The sequence below is a fragment of the Argentina silus genome, assembly GCF_951799395.1.
Source record: "Argentina silus genome assembly, chromosome: 10".
Taxonomy (NCBI): Eukaryota; Metazoa; Chordata; class Actinopteri; order Argentiniformes; family Argentinidae; genus Argentina; species Argentina silus.
The window spans coordinates 4,222,816-4,241,027 of record NC_139664.1 but is presented as its reverse complement, the minus strand read 5'-3'; the positions used below and the strand labels follow the sequence as shown (position 1 = coordinate 4,241,027).

General features: G+C 44.1%; 4 protein-coding genes across 4 annotated transcripts; all 4 read right to left on the bottom strand.

The window, feature by feature from the left end:
* Window positions 1–276: 276 nt before the first annotated feature.
* zp3d.2 (zona pellucida glycoprotein 3d tandem duplicate 2) lies at window positions 277–2,689 on the bottom strand (the record flags this gene model as incomplete). Its single annotated transcript, XM_083678588.1, has 8 exons — window positions 277–533; window positions 691–764; window positions 864–952; window positions 1,187–1,292; window positions 1,403–1,577; window positions 1,666–1,769; window positions 1,907–2,022; window positions 2,312–2,689. The coding sequence occupies 8 exons, from the start codon at window positions 2,687–2,689 to the stop codon at window positions 277–279; spliced, it is 1,299 nt and encodes a 432-aa protein (XP_083534714.1).
* Window positions 2,690–3,588: 899 nt separating this feature from the next.
* Window positions 3,589–4,771, bottom strand: LOC310810739 (uncharacterized protein; the record flags this gene model as incomplete). The annotated part of the gene is made up of 3 exons (XM_083678587.1): window positions 3,589–3,797; window positions 4,240–4,359; window positions 4,720–4,771. 3 exons carry the CDS (start codon window positions 4,769–4,771, stop codon window positions 3,589–3,591), a joined length of 381 nt encoding a protein of 126 aa, XP_083534713.1.
* A 960-nt stretch (window positions 4,772–5,731) lies between these two features.
* tektl1 (tektin like 1) lies at window positions 5,732–9,849 on the bottom strand (the record flags this gene model as incomplete). The annotated part of the gene is made up of 8 exons (XM_083679744.1): window positions 5,732–6,601; window positions 6,911–7,024; window positions 7,257–7,352; window positions 7,465–7,631; window positions 7,982–8,144; window positions 8,462–8,566; window positions 9,039–9,323; window positions 9,559–9,849. The coding sequence occupies 8 exons, from the start codon at window positions 9,847–9,849 to the stop codon at window positions 6,404–6,406; spliced, it is 1,419 nt and encodes a 472-aa protein (XP_083535870.1). The 3' UTR covers window positions 5,732–6,403.
* A 398-nt stretch (window positions 9,850–10,247) lies between these two features.
* Window positions 10,248–17,973, bottom strand: LOC310810922 (uncharacterized protein). The gene is made up of 11 exons (XM_083678847.1): window positions 17,936–17,973; window positions 16,645–16,873; window positions 15,459–16,480; window positions 15,012–15,164; window positions 13,758–13,835; window positions 13,246–13,362; window positions 12,980–13,129; window positions 12,492–12,659; window positions 11,978–12,169; window positions 11,532–11,723; window positions 10,248–11,416 (listed from the first exon to the last, which is right to left on the bottom strand). The coding sequence occupies exons 2-11, from the start codon at window positions 16,814–16,816 to the stop codon at window positions 11,312–11,314; spliced, it is 2,349 nt and encodes a 782-aa protein (XP_083534973.1). The 5' UTR covers window positions 16,817–16,873; window positions 17,936–17,973; the 3' UTR covers window positions 10,248–11,311.
* Window positions 17,974–18,212: the final 239 nt, after the last annotated feature.

Below are 18,212 nucleotides of genomic sequence, written 5' to 3'. Positions count from 1 at the left end.
AAGCTCTCCCATCATAACATTTCCCTAACAGAACTTCTCTCCCTCTTTTTGAAAGGCCCACAGCACTACGCATTTAGTTAAAGGGAGGTCAAAAGCACAAGACACTCATTTCAGGTGCATTATTACAGCATTCAATAACTTCACAGAAGCCCACTGAGGTGTTCTCAAATGATTTATTGGTTTGATATGGAAGGATGAGGCAATCAACTGTTTCAAGAACACATGTCTATTGCCATGGCGAATCGTCTATGTGGATGTAGTGAACAGATCTGCTGTTTATTTGCCAAAATCAAAGATCTCCTCAAACACTCTGTGTGGTTCAGAGACCTGCTCCTCTTCCACAACAGCAAACCCCTTCACAGGCCTCCCGCCAGTTTCAACCGCCATCTGCTTCATGCCTCTCAAAGGCCCTTCCATCTCCACCACTTCCACCCTCCCCTCAACCTCCTCCCCCTCCTGTTGTGGTGGTGTTGTTGTTGTCGTCTCCTCTGTGGTCAGAGCTGACCACGGTTTGCTGGAGACCATCTTTGTGGCTAGAGAGGACAAAGAGAGTTAAACCAGCACACCAATATGGAAATTAAATAAATGAAGGATAAGCCCATAATAAACTAAAATGCTGATTAGATTGTCATCACTGACAAAACCAACAGAGAGAAGGCCGTGACATTCAGGTGAAGAAACACTACTCACCAGCGGAGGCAGCAGAGGGGCATTTGGAGTCACAGCAAGAGCACACGGAGGCAGAACCATACAGCTCCTTCCATCTAACAAGCCCAAATCAAGTCGTGTATTGGAATAATAGTAGCTTTACTTGAATCCCTGCAGTGCCATGCAATTAAGTTCCAGTTTTGACCAGAGATTACCTTCCTGCTTTTGTGTCGTAGTTGCAGGCCTTGGCAGTTGGAGAGGGGACCGAACTTCCTGAAGACATCGTACAGTGCATGTAGAGGCGCTGTGGGTAACAAGAAGCTTGGACTGAAACTTAGGAAGTTTCGGCGACCATGCTGCAGAATCTAGAGTTTGTATATTTGTACATTCTACTTCAGTTGTGGTCAATGATAAGAGTATGGGTATGATTAAATTAAAACTGGGAAAGGGTTACTCAGGAAGCAGAAAAGGCAAATCATAAAATTAGCAATAGACTGAGCATTGCTGCATTTTATATATATAATATATATAAACATACCCGTCCCGTCATTCCCTGAAACAGAAATGCGTCCACAGCAAACCTCACGACATTCCTTGAATATTGGAAGAATTTGGAGCGACTGTTCTTGCTCTCAACCATGCACCTGAACATAGAAACACAGAAAGGAGGGGACATATAGGTACAAAACAGAATAGTACCATAAGTATTAAGCTAATATAAATTAAATTAAATATGGGGGAAACTGCCAATTACCCAAAATTCTCAACGACCTTGAACTGCGGCGTAGAGGTGTGCGACCGCTTGATAGTCACGTGACAGGAGTGGACATAAAGACGTCCATCTTTGGACATGGATGGCGCCTCTGCCTGAAAGTACATTGGCTGTCCCATCACATACCCATCCAATGGGGCTAGCCTCTCCCACAGAGCTGAGAGAGAGCAGACAGATGTTTCGGTCACATGAGGACTTACCATGATAATGTCGCTTAGAGACTCGAAGCTTCAACTTTAGCCTACCATTTCGTGAAGTGAGCATGAAGTTGGCTCTGTTCCTCATCGGTTTGAAGACCTTGCCCATCTCCATCTTTGGCGTGTAGCCAATTTTGTAGGAATAATGATATCTGGAACAGGATGCAGCCTATTTTAATCAGCAGGGGGCATGTGCAGCGTATGAAGCCAACTAAAGAATGTTTTGCCTGACCTTAGTTTTACTCAATTAGCAATATATGCACAGCCAATCATAATTTAGTAATCTCACCTGTTAAAGTGACAGTCAACTGGCAAGGTGAATGGCACGGCTCGCCTAATTGGTCCAGGTGGCATGTGCGGTTCGTAGCGGAGTGTGTTTGAGTATGCCACTCGATCATTTACTATCTGTTTGAGGACAATTAACAGAAAGTAGTTAAATTGTCTAAATTCAATAAGTAAATAACACGGCAGGCACTCTCAAACAGAAAAATAAATGGTTTAATGCATAATCAACATACAATGCTGATTGTTAAACCATCATTTATTTTTATATTTGAGTGTAGGCCGTTATATTTACTTATTGGATCAACCCTGGGCTATACGGCACCCAAATACACTTTAATGTATAGGAGTTTAACACCTATTTTCCTTATGTGTCTAAATGCTGCCTAATGTAACAAGCTATACATCTTACCGAGCGCTTGCTCCCGCACAGGCCGAGGTCGTATTGAAAATAGAGGGAATCATTCGTATATTTATTGGCTTCGCATGTTCCGAGTGTGAGTTGGGACGGTGACCCCACCGAACCCAAAATGCTCTTCTTCACCTGCACGTGCATCTTGTTGACATTGCAGAAGGTAATCACTCCGTGGGGTCGACTTTGGGGACCAGAGGGTTTCTGCGATGGGGACACCGGGAGAAGGATTTCTATGATTCTATCCGGTAACCGTTCCTTTCCAGTTCCATTAGCTGGAGAGAAATGTTCCTTGTCAACCAGTGGAACTCTTGAGTGTAGAAACGCGGGGAGCTGCAGGTACGGTGCAGGTACAGAAGATGTTGTTTTTCCACCCATCCGCTCGTCTGTGCTCCGCGAAAGCGTCGTTATGCTAGCTTCGTTCGGGGACCGTGACCTAGGGGTCGTAAATTGAGCTAGTGGCCGAAAGTTACGAAAAATGTCCTCGGTGGTCACTAGTGGAGATAAGAGTGTCAAAAAGGCACAGTTGAAAAAGTAAGTCATGCCCATAACCCCTCAACAAATTGTGGCAAGTTTCCCCCCCACAATTTCGAGCGATGGATGCACGGCGTCGAATTTCTCAGGTACCCTTCCTTGCACCTCACAGATACTTGCGATAATATCCGAATCGAAAACACCTGTTGGTGACGTACAGGCTGTTGGGCGCCACAGTGTGAGCGCTCTTGTCATTTAATTCGAGACGGAAGGAAATTAGCCAATCGCCTTCTGAACATTGAGATGATTCGGTTTCAACCTGTAGGGCTTGAACCTAAACGAAATAATTCGACAAAATATTATTGGCCAATTTATGAGAAAACATCTAAAGAAACAGGCCACCACAACACAAATCACAGATTTTTTTATTTTTATTAGACAAGGTATTATCCATGAATGGTTTGTAAGTTGTTAGTTCTCATTTTTTAACTTTGTTGACTGACACGTGTGATATTGTTAACTTAAATTAACCAGAAACCAGTGCAAGTGTTATTTCACATTTACTTAAACAAAATTCATGGTTGTGATGTACTCAACATTTATAAGGTCAGCTTGATAGGAAATGTCTCTGCTGTCCATATTTCATTGACATCAATTGCTCTTGCTCTTGTATTGACAAAGCTAGAAAACTAATTTAAACTCCTAATCCTATTCATCCCTGACAATGGGATTATTTAAATCAACTGATTCAAAATACATACAGAACATCATTCTTATAACCAGTGAGTGGACTGTACAGAAGATCACCACACTGAGAGAGCGAATGAGAGGAGGAGGGAGATGGCAGAGCCTGTCCAGTAGGGGGCAGTGGCTGCTGCTCCGTTGCACAGGTGGGTGTCACAGCAGTCGTTTGTGAAGGTGAAGTTGAGACCCATGGCGTACTTCTCTCCAGTGAGCCCACACAAGGCGGAGAGGACACAGCTCTTCTCGTACAACACCACACGGAAGTCTCCTGTGAATCAGAGGGGTTCAGACAGAGCATATGAATGTTTTTACATGTATGACATTTAGCAGACGCCTTTATCCAAAGCGACTAACAACAAATACATTTGTTTAAGTAAGCGAATCATCTATCCATCATCATAAGAAAAAGTAATCTATGGTAGGACCAGGGTCTATTGGCAGTCACAATGCTAGAAGAAGGAAGAATTACTTCTTAAAAAAATTTTTTTACAGGAGAGAAACTTGTACGGGTTAGGGTTAGTGACAGTTAAGGGACAGTTAAGATGTAGCCTGAAGACCTACGGCGGAAGGTGGCAGCAATAGGCTAATTTCACACACACACACACACACACACACAGACAGCTTTCAGGGTTTTGTTTGTGTTAAAAACGTAAGGTTTACCCGAGCTGCCTTCATATTCATGCGTTTTGTGTAATTTGAGACGCTCTCACCTCGCTGCCCCACTGCTTTGCTGGAGAGGCAAAGCTGGCCTGGAGGACACTTCTGCGGGAACTTGATACAGTCCAGCGGGGAGATGGCAGGGAACACACAGGTGTAACAAAACAGAGGAACTGAAAGAGACAATTATTGATTGCACACCGAGAACAAAGTTAGATGATAGATTAAAATAATAATAATGTTGGGTGTATTTTCTGTGCTAGATTATCAAGAAGAGGGGCCGAAGTACCATGACAAATTGGCAGCATGAGCTGGAGACACCGACACAATGCTGACGTTGATACAATCTGATTATCTAATTATACGGAGGCCTGTGTGCAAAAGTGATGACTTAACACAAGCAAAACAACAGTTGACCTGGGCACTTGAGAGGATAAGACACACACACACACACACACACACACACACACACACACAGGGACAAGAGGACTTACGTATGTTACATGTTCGTAATGAACTGTCCCATCACTCACCTACGGCTGGAAGCAGACACAGGAAAAGCAGAGGACAAAGAAGCTGCGACATCACTTTTTCTTCCTCTCAACTCAAACAAATAGAAAAATAATATTCAGTTTCTGTTTTCCAGGCCTTTCTGTCTTTTGTTGTCTATATTGATGTGCTGAGATAAATGTTCATCGTGTTTTTTTTTCACTTCTTGCAACCTATAAATCCAGTAAATTGCCTTCCTGGTAGTCCTTTTTGGTATTATCCCAGTCCGCTTGGTCTTACTCTCTCCTTAAGCACCGGCTGCACTGATATGGAGATAGCCTCCCCTTTTCCTTGATATTATCTTGGTTATCTCAAAAGACATCTCCCCACCCCTACGCATCTGATTCAATTAGGACATTAGGCTTCAATGATAAGACTGAAGTCGCCACTCTGCCACAGCAAAATATGATGTGGCATCTTCAAGAAAGGAAAGGTGATACATTTAAGAGAATTCAGTCTAGTTATCGAGACTTTCAGGACGCTGATACATTGATCCATTACTGAAGTATACATAGCACAGTCGTCGACGAGAGTGTATTTTTGTATGGCTGCACAGGCTGATCCTCTGTTGCCTCTTTTACTGCAGCAGAGTAAGAGAGGCTTATTAAATCATCCTTTATTTCTTAATGTAAGACGTGATGTTCAGAGGGAGGTCTGTCAAGTGACCTGCAGTCTTATGACTAAAGATGCTCAACAGGAGGGGGTGATAGAGGCGGGCAACTGACGGGGATTTTCAACAGTAAATGAAAAAGATGTATTGACATCTTTTGAGTCATAAAAAAAAAAGGTACAGTAAACGGTTTGTGCTTCTAATACAGTCTTTGTTTAACCAATTGAATATGCGTAATAAATGTCAAGGTGTCCATATACTGTTCGACGAAGAGTTTGATCAAATCTCTGCAAATGAGTGCAATGCAAGAACCAATTAAAAACATTCACATTTCTACTCTAAGGAATTCCCAGACAACAGGCACTGGAGATAAAATTTCAGAGAAATACTGTTTGTTTATTTGGTGAAGAAAGCACATGCAAGGGCAAGACAGACATGCACTACATTTTCATTCAGGAGACATACTGTAGACGTTTAGGTACATTTGTAATTAGATCTGAGATCAGAAATGTTCAGATTCTAGCAAAACCATCAGGATCACAGGGTCAGGGACACATTCTGGCGATTGTGTGGGCAGAGTGTAAACACAGCCATCCTGACATCCAAATGGCATTCATGTTACAGCAATCGGCATCATGCTTGTATTGGGTGCTTGACAGGACACCAGGTGCTCGGCGCGCCGGACACATTTTAACACCAAACATAGACAAAGGGGCTGTGATATGGTTTTTTTAGAAGTGATTTTTCAAACAAAGTTACTGATTGACTCACACACACGATCTCATGTCTGCATGCCTAGGGCCTCCATTACAGTACTGTTGTCATGTTTTAATGAGTGAAGCTGCCCCCTGCAGGCAAACGATAGGCACCACAGTGAAATAATAAACATCAAGCGACTTCAATCAACATCAATCCAGTTTGTCTTCATATAATGTGCACGTTAATGCAGGAATACAGAAATAACATCTAGATAAGTAGATCACTCAAATCTAAACCATAAAACACGTGCATTTTGTGCAGCCCATACAAACTGCCAGATACAGTATGCAACAAGTGTTTCAGTACGCCCCCTGTTGGAGGAAGGTGGGCATTGCTCGCCGGTCTACATGCTGCCGCCGCAGCCTGACCACAGCAGAGTCCACCTGCGCTGCAGCCCTCTTGCCATGCAGGTTGTCTGTCAGCTGCAGACAGGTACGCTGTAGCTCAGCCAGCTCCTCCTCAGAAGACAGCAGGCATTGGCTCAGCACAGTACTGCCCTGAGGAACGCACAGACCAGGGATAGTATAAGCTCAGGGGTGACCAGGGATAGTATCAGCTCAGGGGTGTTCAAACGCACAGACCAGGGATAGTATAAGCTCAGGAGTGTTCAAAGCTCAATTGGTGGGATGACAGTGCTGGTGACACCAAGGTTGTAGGTTAAAGTCCCTTACACTGAATGTAACAGGAAGAGCAAAACAAATATAACAACATCAATTTCCAACGTGCACTTTCATCACTTTCATCCTGTCTGAAATACAAATAAATGGAGTAAGAAGGGCTTGGCAGAGTTTATTTTCATGAGTTACCAGTATAAGGTGAGAGGCCTCAGGTAGTTGTGTGCCTGGGTGCCTCTGGTAGACCTGCACCAGAGGCCTATCCAGCTTCTCTCTGGACAGAATATCCCCACTGTACTCTGGACCCTGGTCAACACATAAGACGACACAGGAAGATAAGAGTGTGGTAAAGACACAATTACTACTGTATGTATTTAGCTATGAACAAGCAATAACAAATGCCACTTCAGAATGCATTTCAATGAGCAACTTGCACACTCTGGACATGTCCACCCACATACATTTACATTTACGGCATTTAGCAGACGCCTTTATCCAAAACGACTTACAACAAATACATATACACATACATACTGACCAGTGCTCTGCCATGGCTGTGGCGAATGCAGTTCAGCTGTCTCTGTTTGCGAAACATGGCCTGTCTGGTTGCTGCAGACATAACTGTAAGGTTTTGCTGCAACCGAAAATGAAACAAAAAAAGATTTTCTTATATCATATTTCACTGCAGCTAGATTAGCTAATATGAACACAATGCTAAATGCTAGTTTCCCATACTGTAGACTAACCTTCAGAGTGACTGTCTCTGCTATTTTCTTCACCAGGCCTTCATTGACAGTACGGTGGGCTGCTTTCTGCCTGGCGATGACACTAGTTATCATCTGCCTAATGTTCTCTCTCAGCAGCTGTGATTGGCTCACAGCCAGAGTGGAAGACTCCAGAACCTGCTTACATTCTAAAAAGAGGAAAAAGGTGTGGTTAACTCTGTATATTTTACAGGCCTATGTCGGTGTGTATTTGCCTGGTAATTTCAAAAGAAGGTATGATAACTAATGTGAACATTGTGGACTGCAGATTACAATATCTTATTCTAAATGGCATTCAATGGTACTCCTTTTAACAAATAAAATCCCAAAAGAAACAGACAATTAGTAATTATTGTGTCATCATGTAATTACACTTTTACTATGTACTTTATTGGGAAATACCAGGTTAACAGTGATCCATAAGGTAAAGTGAAAACAAACTGTGTCTATGGGACGCATTGAACTGTGTTCCGTACAGTATGAGTTATTGACAGAGCACCTGGAGTAAAGGGACCGACGGGGTCTGGTTTTATGAGGGCTTGGGAAGGAGTGCCATGCCCATGTCCTCCTGCAGAGAGAGAGCCACTGTGGGGGAGAAGCTCCAGAACACGAGACCTCTCACTAGCACACTCCAACAACTCTCTACTGCACTGGCCCAGAGTCTAGAGGTGACAAGGAGGGAGGGAGGGAGGGAGGGAGGAGGGGGGAGGGAGGAGAGAATAAGGGGTAAGGTTATCAGGGGGAGGAGTAAAGGACAGGTGACAAGGAGGGAGGGAGGGAGGGAGAGAGAGAGAGAAATAAGGGGTAAAGTTATCAGGGAGAGGAGTAAAGGACTGGAACAACTTGTCCAACAATGTTCCACATTAAAAAAGTGACTCTTGGCACCCACGTTCTTAGTTGGCGAGTTAAGTATGAACTGAAAACAATAAAGGAACATAATGGACTGTACAGCAGCGAAAAGCAATTTAAAGCCCATCACCTGTAGCTGTGTCAGAGTGTTCCTCAGTGTGTTCTCCAGCTCCAGTTTCAGCTCAGCGAGCCGTCTCTTCTCACACTCCAGTAGATTATCTGCTCCGTCTCTGCCCTACGAACAGTGAAGGCTTTACCGTCACACCGGCGTTCCTCTTATCAAACCATATACAGTACCAGTCAAACGTTTGGACACACCTTCTCATTCAATGGTTTTTCTTTATTTTTATTATTTTCTACATTGTACATTTATATTGAAGACATCAAAACTATGAAGGAAAACATATGGAATTATGTAGTAAACAAAAAAAAAGTGTTAAACAAACCAGAATATGTTTTATATTTTAGATTCTTCAAAGTAGCCACCTTCTGCTTTGATGACAGTTTTGCACACTCTTGGCAAGGTGTGTCCAAACCTTTGGCTGGTACTGTACATAGAACACACTGTCCTTATAGAGTTATTGTGTAGGCTATGTACAATGTGGCACAGCAGCTAGGCAAAACAAAACAAAAAACAATAAAGTATGAAAGTACTTAGAGGAGTGTGTAAACGATGAGAAACACGAATGAATGCCCTTCATACTCACAGTCTCCGTAGTGGCCGGCCTCATGGTCCTTCCGTCTACGCTCCTCCTGTTCACCTGCATGTCACACCTCAGGCTCCGGAGCAGTCTCTCCAGGTGTCCCCTCTCCCTCTCCAGCTTCGTGCCCTCCTGTTTAACCCTGCCCGCTTGTCTGCGTAACTGCCCCTCTACCTCCCTCACACGACGCATGTAATCGGCAGCCACCCCAACACTGGCCTCTGCACACTGCTCTCTCAAGCAGGGAGGGGGAAAAGGGGCTACAAATGTGGTATGGGTGGCAGAGGGGAACTAAAAGTATTATTTAAAAAAAAAAAGAAGAAGAAAAAAAGGAATGATATTGAGTTACTGTACAAAGTTTAGTGTATTACTTTATAATATAGCATAATGTTACTGTGACCAAGACTGTCTATACTACATACATGTAGACCTATCTATTGTTTGAATGAATGAAAATAGGATTATCATCACACAATCTTGCATGAAGTATCAATTTTGGCACAAGATGAGGTTAATTAACTCTCACCATCGTCCCAGTAGTTTGGGGTCTGCTGGTCTTATTCTTGCAGAGGGCATCATGCAGATCATCGCTTTCCTTTTCGGCACCTTTGTCAACTTTAACAGGGTCTGTGTCGTGGCGCTTTGGGGTGAACGCGGCGACGCCACAGCTCCGAGGACGGCCGACGACAGACCCCGACCGTCCAGCGTGGGTTTGCCGCACCAGGTGCTCGGCGCGCCGGATAGAGCGCAACGTATCGTCCCGCCAAGAATGCGGTCCTATGGTCACAGAGCCAAGAGGAATTGACTGAACCGGCATTTTCCCAAACTTTCCACCGCCCCGCTTTTCACCTCCGTCTCCTTGGAATTGCGAATTATTTGTAGAAATACCAGTAGCCTATTGGAACAACCAGATGAGTCCACCTCGGCCCCCGGGGGTTAAAAACTTACAAGTGTTGAAGTATCGTCTCCATAGCAACAGTTCCTCAAGTAACCAGAAACTCGGGTCCGGATTGTGATTGGACAACGCTGGGAGGATAGACATTAGGTCAGTCGGCGATGGGGTTTTCTGCAATTGAATCGGTCGGGATCATGTTCCATATTAAGCAACTCCTGAAAGAGACCCGCGGGTGACGAACTGACACCACACCTTTGATCATTCTTTACATGTTTGCAATGTAAACAGACACGCAATAAAATGACAACAGACAAGCTGTAATAATTTAAATCCGAGAAGTTTATTTCTCTTGAAGAGTTCAATGAAAAGACGGCACCCAAACCCTAACACTCGGCAGTAATAACCTAAAATGACAGTAAAGCAAACATAACAGAAAACAAAGAAAGACATCAAAAGTAAGTTTTTCCAGAAAATAATAGAGAATTAATCTGAGAAAGTACACACAACCCAAAATTAAAGGTTAGAATAAATTAAATTTGGTATAAAATGTAGCCTATTCCCCTTCATGGCAGTGACTGAGTGCAAGACTAGACCGTAAACACAAAAAAGAAATTGCCACAGATGGATATCTGAACAAAAATACAGTGAAGACGCATAGATAACAGTATGAAAAATTTAGAGCTTTTCAGAAACGGCAACTATAACCCATCCAAATTTAGCACAATCATAACCACACACAGATACCAAGGCAGTATAAGAATGTCCTGAAGGACACATGATACATTATACACCATACGCTTTTGAGTTCCGCAACCACACACTCACAAGCATGGACCCACACACAATGAGCTCAATTCAGCAACAACAAACATGCAACATCCAGTTACGATCCGGTAATGCCATATCCATGCCTTTGTATTAAATGAAATTAAGTCCATTTCCTACAGTTCTCCTTCCATTACATAGCATTCACAAAACAGTTCTACTGCCATGTAATGGTTTGGAATAAAAATCACTCAAATACATCCAGCTCAAGAAACATCTGTCGATATACAATAGACATTTCCCCATAATCCAAATAAGATGCTAATTAAATGATTGATTGAACAGCCTTATTTGATCAGTTTCGTTAACTAAGTGTGTTGCAATGCACATCTACATTTCAAAGTGCTACATACATATCGAGTTATCCTTTGGTCCTTGCCAGACAAAACCAAAAGGCACGGCCGTCAACGCAAACTCCAACTAGAATGAAATGAAGCGTTGCATGTACATCAACAACAACGTCATCAACTAACTGTGGTGCAAAAAAAGTGCAGGTTCATGGTACCTCTTCTATTCTACCTTGATGTTTCCCTCTTGTTATCTCAGACAGACTTCTGTCTCAGAGAGTGTGTTTGACAGCAGTCATAGGTTCAAACTTGTTCAGCACGTTCTGGTGAAGCTCTTTGAGTAGATGATCCCGCTCCTCCGCATCCAAGAGGACTTGCTAATAAAAATAAAAAAAAGAACACTATAATTTGCATAACTGTAACATTTCATAATTTAAAAATCACAACTTTGCTGTGTCACTTCACCATTTAATTAAGAAATCAGTTACAGACCTCAATGAGTTTCTCTCTCTTCTCCAGGCTTTCCTTCTGTTTCCTCTCCTCCCTCTCCCAGTCCTCTTTTCCGTTCTGCCAGGCTCTCTCTGTCTCCTTGTTCTCCTTCCTCTTCTCTCTCAGCTCCTTCTGTGTGTCTTGGACTTGCTCCGACAGTGAAGACACGGTCTGGGAGTGATTCTGCTGTTGCTCCTTGAGAAAAGCAAGGGGGAACAATGGAAAAAGAAGTGTGCGTTGTAAACTTCACTTTAAAACAGGTTTCAAACTCACTGAAGATGGCGAGAATTATGTAGACAGTGGAAGAAATAGGTTATTATGGCACATGTCGATATATAAAAGAAGGTACCATCAACAACGTACATGGCCTCCTCTCCTCTGTCTCTATCTGTACTGACAGAATAGATAGACAGGTGAAATAATACCTTCATGTTCTCAATAACACTCACCTGCACCATGATCTGATAATCCTGCAGGGCCGTGGTGAGCTTGGTGACCTCCAGGCACATGGTGGCGCTGTGTTCCTCTCTGTCCTGCAGCCAGGCTGTGAGCAGAGTCTCCTTTTCCCTCAGTTGAGAGGCCAGGGCCCCCTCAGCCCCTCCCCCTGACACCCCCTGACCTATCACAGAGTCCGACAGGGCCTGGCAGAAAAGAAAAGTTGAGGAAAATGATGCCAAAAAAAAAAATCTGATGCCAAATAAGTCAATATTTACTATTAGCTCAAACGTCATTTAAACCTCAGGGCCTGCAGTACAAGTTGCTAAATCTGCCACAAAACGGCACAGAAGAAAAAAAAAAGGTGGAATTCATTCTGTTTAGGTTTAGAATATTCAGTCAAATTATGTATATCAAATTATTTCCTTGTGTCATTCATTTGATCATTCAAAACCCATGAATTGCACAACAAAAGTCTGGATAAATATTTACTGAGCCTGTGGAGAAATTCTGTGTGGCTTCCCTCACCTGCATGTCCTTCTGGGAGCTCTCCAGCGCCTCATTCAAGCAGCGGAGAAGTGCCTCTTTCTCCTGCAGTACTGCCATCAGGGCCTGGTCCCTCTCCCTCCAAACCTCCCTCTCTTTCTGCATCTCCTTCTGCACTCGTCCCTTCTCCCTGAGCTCCACTCGCAGATCCTGGGGGTCAGGGGGGAAGGCTGGCCTTTTAGCAGCATCTTTGACGGGCAAACTTTCATATAGGGGCATTCAACAGGCCTACAAAGTTGCCCTCTGTTTATGTACAGGAGTGTACTGTGGGGGGGTTTGGGTGGGCGTATATGTGCAACAGAGCCTGCGTTATGTTCAGATGGGTGGCTCTGAAGCAGCTTAGAGTGCTGTGTGAGTGTGTATGTGTAGTTCAATACAGTAGGTCTATATTGTACCCTCAACTATGATGAAGCAGTGTTGCATTGCATCTGTGTGTGTGTGTGTGTGTGTGTGTGTGTATTCAGACTCACATTGAGGATGTCCTGGTTGGATTGGAGCACCGTGTTGAGTGTGCTGAGGTCTCTCTCCCTCTCTCTACCAGCCTTCCTCAGTGCCTCCATCTCCCTCTCCATCCTGCTCTCCTTCTCACTCATCTCTGACCTCAAAGACTCCAGGGCTCGCTGGAGAAGAAGCAGAGTACAAATATAACCATAATATACAGTGTGCGTGCCGCAACACTCAACTTCGTAAAAGTATATCAAAATCTGAATCAAACTAGAGAAATCCTAGCTCTCACCTTGCTGTCGGAGAGAGTTTCTTTCAGGTTGTCTGCCAGCGTCTCTGTCAGTCTGTCTGCTACCACTGTGCCGGTGCCAACCTCCACACACAGCTTCCTGATCAGACCCATGCACTCCTGAGGAAGACAGGAATTTAAGGTTTGATCGGAACGGAACGGAAAGCACATGAAACATCCCACACTGAAATATTAGCGTGAGCTGAAGAAAGGGCCTTGATATGATGTACAGAGAAATATGACATGAACAATATTTTAATAAATCATTTGTAAATACTGAGAGACTAATAGTTAACCATACGTGATTCTTATCATTTGGCATACTGAGTTTATTCACCCATAGACTATTTTGAAGTTTTACAGTAGTTTAATTAATAATAATAAGATTAATACCACAATTCCACTGCATGATAAGGAAAGTCTAAAAGCTGTGTTTGTAAGCTGATGGGTTTCCTGTAAACTCCCAGTCAGTCTCTCCTCTGTTGTCTGCATGACTGACTCCTGTCTCCTCTCACCTGGATCACACACTCTCTGCTGTGCAGCGAGTGGCCTAGACTCTGCAGCAGCAAGTTCCCGCTGTCCTTCTGTGGCAACTGGACACACACACACACACACACACACACACACACACACACACCTTAGACGGGGGTTGCAAGTCAAAAAATGGTTTAACATTGCCAAAGCCAACATATTCTGCCTGTTACACACTGCTATGAAACAGAATAGAGCACTTCATAGAATGCAAGCAATTAATCTAAATGATTGACAGCTTTGACCTTTTCTAGAAATGGGTGGGGTTAGACTGTCATATTCTCAGCAGATTACGAGTAAGTAACAGAGCTGACTGTGAGGCAACTCTGTAATCTTCAAAGCCCTCATGGATTTGCATCTGCCAACCACACACATCTGACATAAGATTTCCTTGAATATCCCACACTTGAGCTGACAACAGAGCTCTCAAATTCAGGTACATTTAGTTGGTGCAAGTCCATGACAGAGCAACCACGAGTGCTTTATTGATTGACGTATTGATACAAGGGATATCAATATAATTTAGCCTCCATGACAGATGCAAAGTTGGAGACACTTTTAATCCTATATTCTGATTTTGTCCAGATTCCCCACACAACAAACTAGAGAAAATCCTAAAGGGCACAGACTCCAAACAGCAGGCGAGAAGCCTGTTAATGATCTCTATGAACAGCCTCATAAGCCCAGGGCAAACTCCTCTGGTCGGGGAAGATTCCAGGGTGAGGTCTGTGCATGTGTGTGTGTGTGTGTGTGTGTGAAATTAAAGGTTATCAAAGTGCACATGCATTAAGGCAAGACGACACACCCTTGCAGGGCGACAATAGCTCAACACACCCATCATTCCTTGCATAATTCTATATTTGTGCTCAGTCAACAAAACACACACAGGACAACTTTAATAGCTCCTTAACCCTGTGACTCCGCGCCTGTGCACATGTAAAGCGGATGGGGTGAGGACTATGCCCAGGCAAATATTGCTGTACAAGCTGACCATACCAGTTTACCTTGTGGGAAAGGTCAGAAGTCAATTCACTCGACTTAAGAGTCAACCTCAGCCACAGTATGTGTGTGTGTGAGACCAAACGCTTACAACTCAGCCGACTTGATATTTTGTTGTATTCAATCTCATCCTAAACTGGTTCTTCTAGATTAACTGTGCATTCTGTATGCAGGCAAGAGGAAGAGACCGAAGGAAGCACCGACTCTAACAAACTGCAGAATCAATGCTTAATGCTCACCGTGACCCAATCCTCTGCTCCACTGACGTCACTACTGGCTGTTGGTTTGGTCCCACATTTCAGCTCGGCTTCTAGGGTCCTGATGCGTGCCTTAGCTTGGTCCAGCTGTCCTCTCAACTGCCTGACTGCAAGCTGAACTCTACCTGTAGGGTTCTGAAATTAAAATGGAAGCTGGAATTAGTGAAAGACAAGTTTTAACTATTTTTTTGTTAAGTGCCATAACAGTATTGCAGCTCCGAGTACTGGTTTGGACTTTTGCACGCTGGCTAGGGACATAGTGGATCCCAGATGACACATTACTTCCCACTATGCAAATATTTACATGCGATACTCAGTGATAAGAGCTGATCATCAACGGGCAACCTGTCAGCAGTTCCTCATAATCATAATGTCATCACTATTATTATTGGCAAGCTGAATATTGAATGAATACACAAGATCACTGACCTCTCTATGTAGGGGAATATACTCGTCTCTCAGTTCAGTCAGAATATCGCTGGTCTCTCCATCCACTTCATCTCCTCCTCCATTCTGCTCACTCTCCCCAAAGTTCAGCACCCTAGTTACCACAGGGGACGGTGTCTCCCGTACCTCTCCTGTGTATCGGCCTTCCTTTCTTCCCAGAACAGGAATCTTACTCCCTGCCGGAGAACTGACCAGCCTTCCTTCAATACCCTTCATCTCTTTGAGTACACTCCCCAGGTTGAGTGACAGATCTGCTGACAAATCAAACGGATCGTTGCCATCCAGCGAGTCCAGAGATTGGATGGACTCTGTGCGAGAAGGAGCTCGCAAGGAGAGACTGGACCCAGTCAGTGACGCTGAGCTGGAGCTGACTGACGGTCCTCTCGACCAATGAAGAGGCATGCTCTGGGATTTGTCCCGCGATAGGGCCAATGGGGAGAAGGGCTGAAAAGGCAGGCGGCGGGGAACCCCACAAACCGACTCATAATCTGAATCAGACACCCTTAGAGAATCACATCCCTCGCAATCCTTACCCTTCTGGCATCTTCTACCCGTTCTCCTGAAATACAGGCAGGCGTCCCATTTCTCTGACCAGCACTCAAACTCCGACAGGGCCATGTTCTCCTTCAGCATCTCTCTGTAACTCTCCCTCTCCCCCTCTCCGTCTTCCTCGCTTGTGCTGCTCTTCAGTCTGAAGTCCTGGGGGTGGTGCTGGCGGTAAGCGGCATGCACCCACTGCCTGATCTTGTCCCTCTCCTGAGTCAACTTCCGCAGCCTCTCTGAGGACAAGACCCTCACTCTGGAAATGACCGTGTCAAACTTAAACACTCGCTCTAGGACCGACACGCATTTGCCACACAAGAACTCCCCCTGCCCGTCGCCACGTGGTACAGTCTGCCCTAGTATGTGTGTGAGCACAGGGAGCAGGTCCATTCCTTTCGAGGGGGAGGGCAGGATTTGAGACTTGTATAGGGACATTGAGGATCCGAGGGACATGGTGCTACCTGGAAAAAGGGAAAATAAAACATTAGTTGAGATAACCTAAAGGTCTACACACACACTCATACAAACACCTACACAATCACTGGTATGTTTAAATGGAAGACTGTTTTAAGCTGTTGAGCTTTTTGGAATACTTTGACAGCAATTAGTTCAAGCGCAGACTCACCCCAGGGGCTACTTTGAGATGACCTGGAAAGACTTCCTCTGCCGAGAGACTCCGTCGGGGTCCCCGGCTGACCCTCTTTCCTGTTCTGACCCCCGAAGAGCCATCGCCGTTGGTTACCCTGCAAGGCACCTCCGCAGATCCTGCAACCCTCGTTTTTGCCCCTGGAGGACATTGCGGACGGAAGGGCTAGAAAATCCCTCCTGTTACACAGAGAATGTTCTGGAATATTCTGTGAATTAAACAGAACAATATTTGTTTTATTCTAGACATGAGCATTGTATTGTGAGGGTAAATACATTGTAGAACATCTCATTGTGAAGTTAAATTCTATGCAGGGCTATAATTGCACTTTCTGGCAGTGACATTGAGTCGCTTCAATGCAAAGTAGTTCTTCATGTCTGAACTGGTTTTTAAAAGCTCCCCCGCACGTTTGGCCCATGTATAAAGAGATTATAGGCTTTAATTCAGATTCAGTTATTTGCTCAGAGTATTTTGCCCCTGAAGAGCCTCTTGTCCTACGCTTTGTCTGTCAATTCGTTTTAATCTATTCCAGGGTGGATATTATGGCCAATCAGTCTGCTCTTCTAGGTACAGCTGTGAGCTTGTTTACAGTAACAAACCGCAGGGCGGTACACGTCGACCTTGAGCCACGCTTACAGTAGATTTCACAAACAGTCCAAGCAGAAAATGTCTAAAGCAAACGTACGTGCCTCTTCCTCAACTTCGAGTCTTACTTTGCCCTAGTGTGTCAGTTATATAAATTCACGTGGCACATTTAGTTGCAGAGCAAATATATTTCTCGAAGGAGAAATGCAACACTGCCTGCCGTAGGCTGTGGTTCTCCCTCGCCCGCGGAACAGAAGCACCGATGACCTGTGTACAGTCCTATTTTAAGCGGCAGAGGTGTGGAAAGTTCAGTCGGGCAACTCAGTAGCCACGCGAGCTTCTACGTGTTAAAATGTGTCACCTTCCAAATAAAATCAGTGAGCTCCCTACGCTCTAATGATCTTCCCCCGTTCCAGATTACAGTTCATGTACAATTCATTTGAATAGTCAACTTTTATCATTTGCATTTGTGGCAAGAGGGTTTACATATCTCTACGGGTGAAATCTGGCTTCGCGCTTTGAACCCGATAAAGTTAGGAAATGTTGAATGCAAATTGCAAATCACTTCTTAAGCGAGTATCAACTAAATAATAAAGTATAACAATAAAGTATCAACAATATGTTTTAAATTACCAATAACTTCAGAATACCAACATCATGAAAAATAGAATGAAAAGTTTCTTACAATCTCAACCAGGAACTCGAGTGCGCTGCTACACCGGAGAGAAGGGAGCTGTGTGCTACCTTGCTGACGTAATTGGTCATACCTGTTTTGAGGAGTGAATGGACGTATGTCAGCAGTCTATTGGGTTGGATTGTTTCTGTATGCAGATTTCTCATTGGTAAGTAACTGGCGCTCCTCCCTCAGATATCTTCACAAAATGGAATAAAATAAAAAATAAAAATGTATATATTCCAGTGTATTACGATATTCAGGGGAGCCCACTCTTATATAAAGAGAC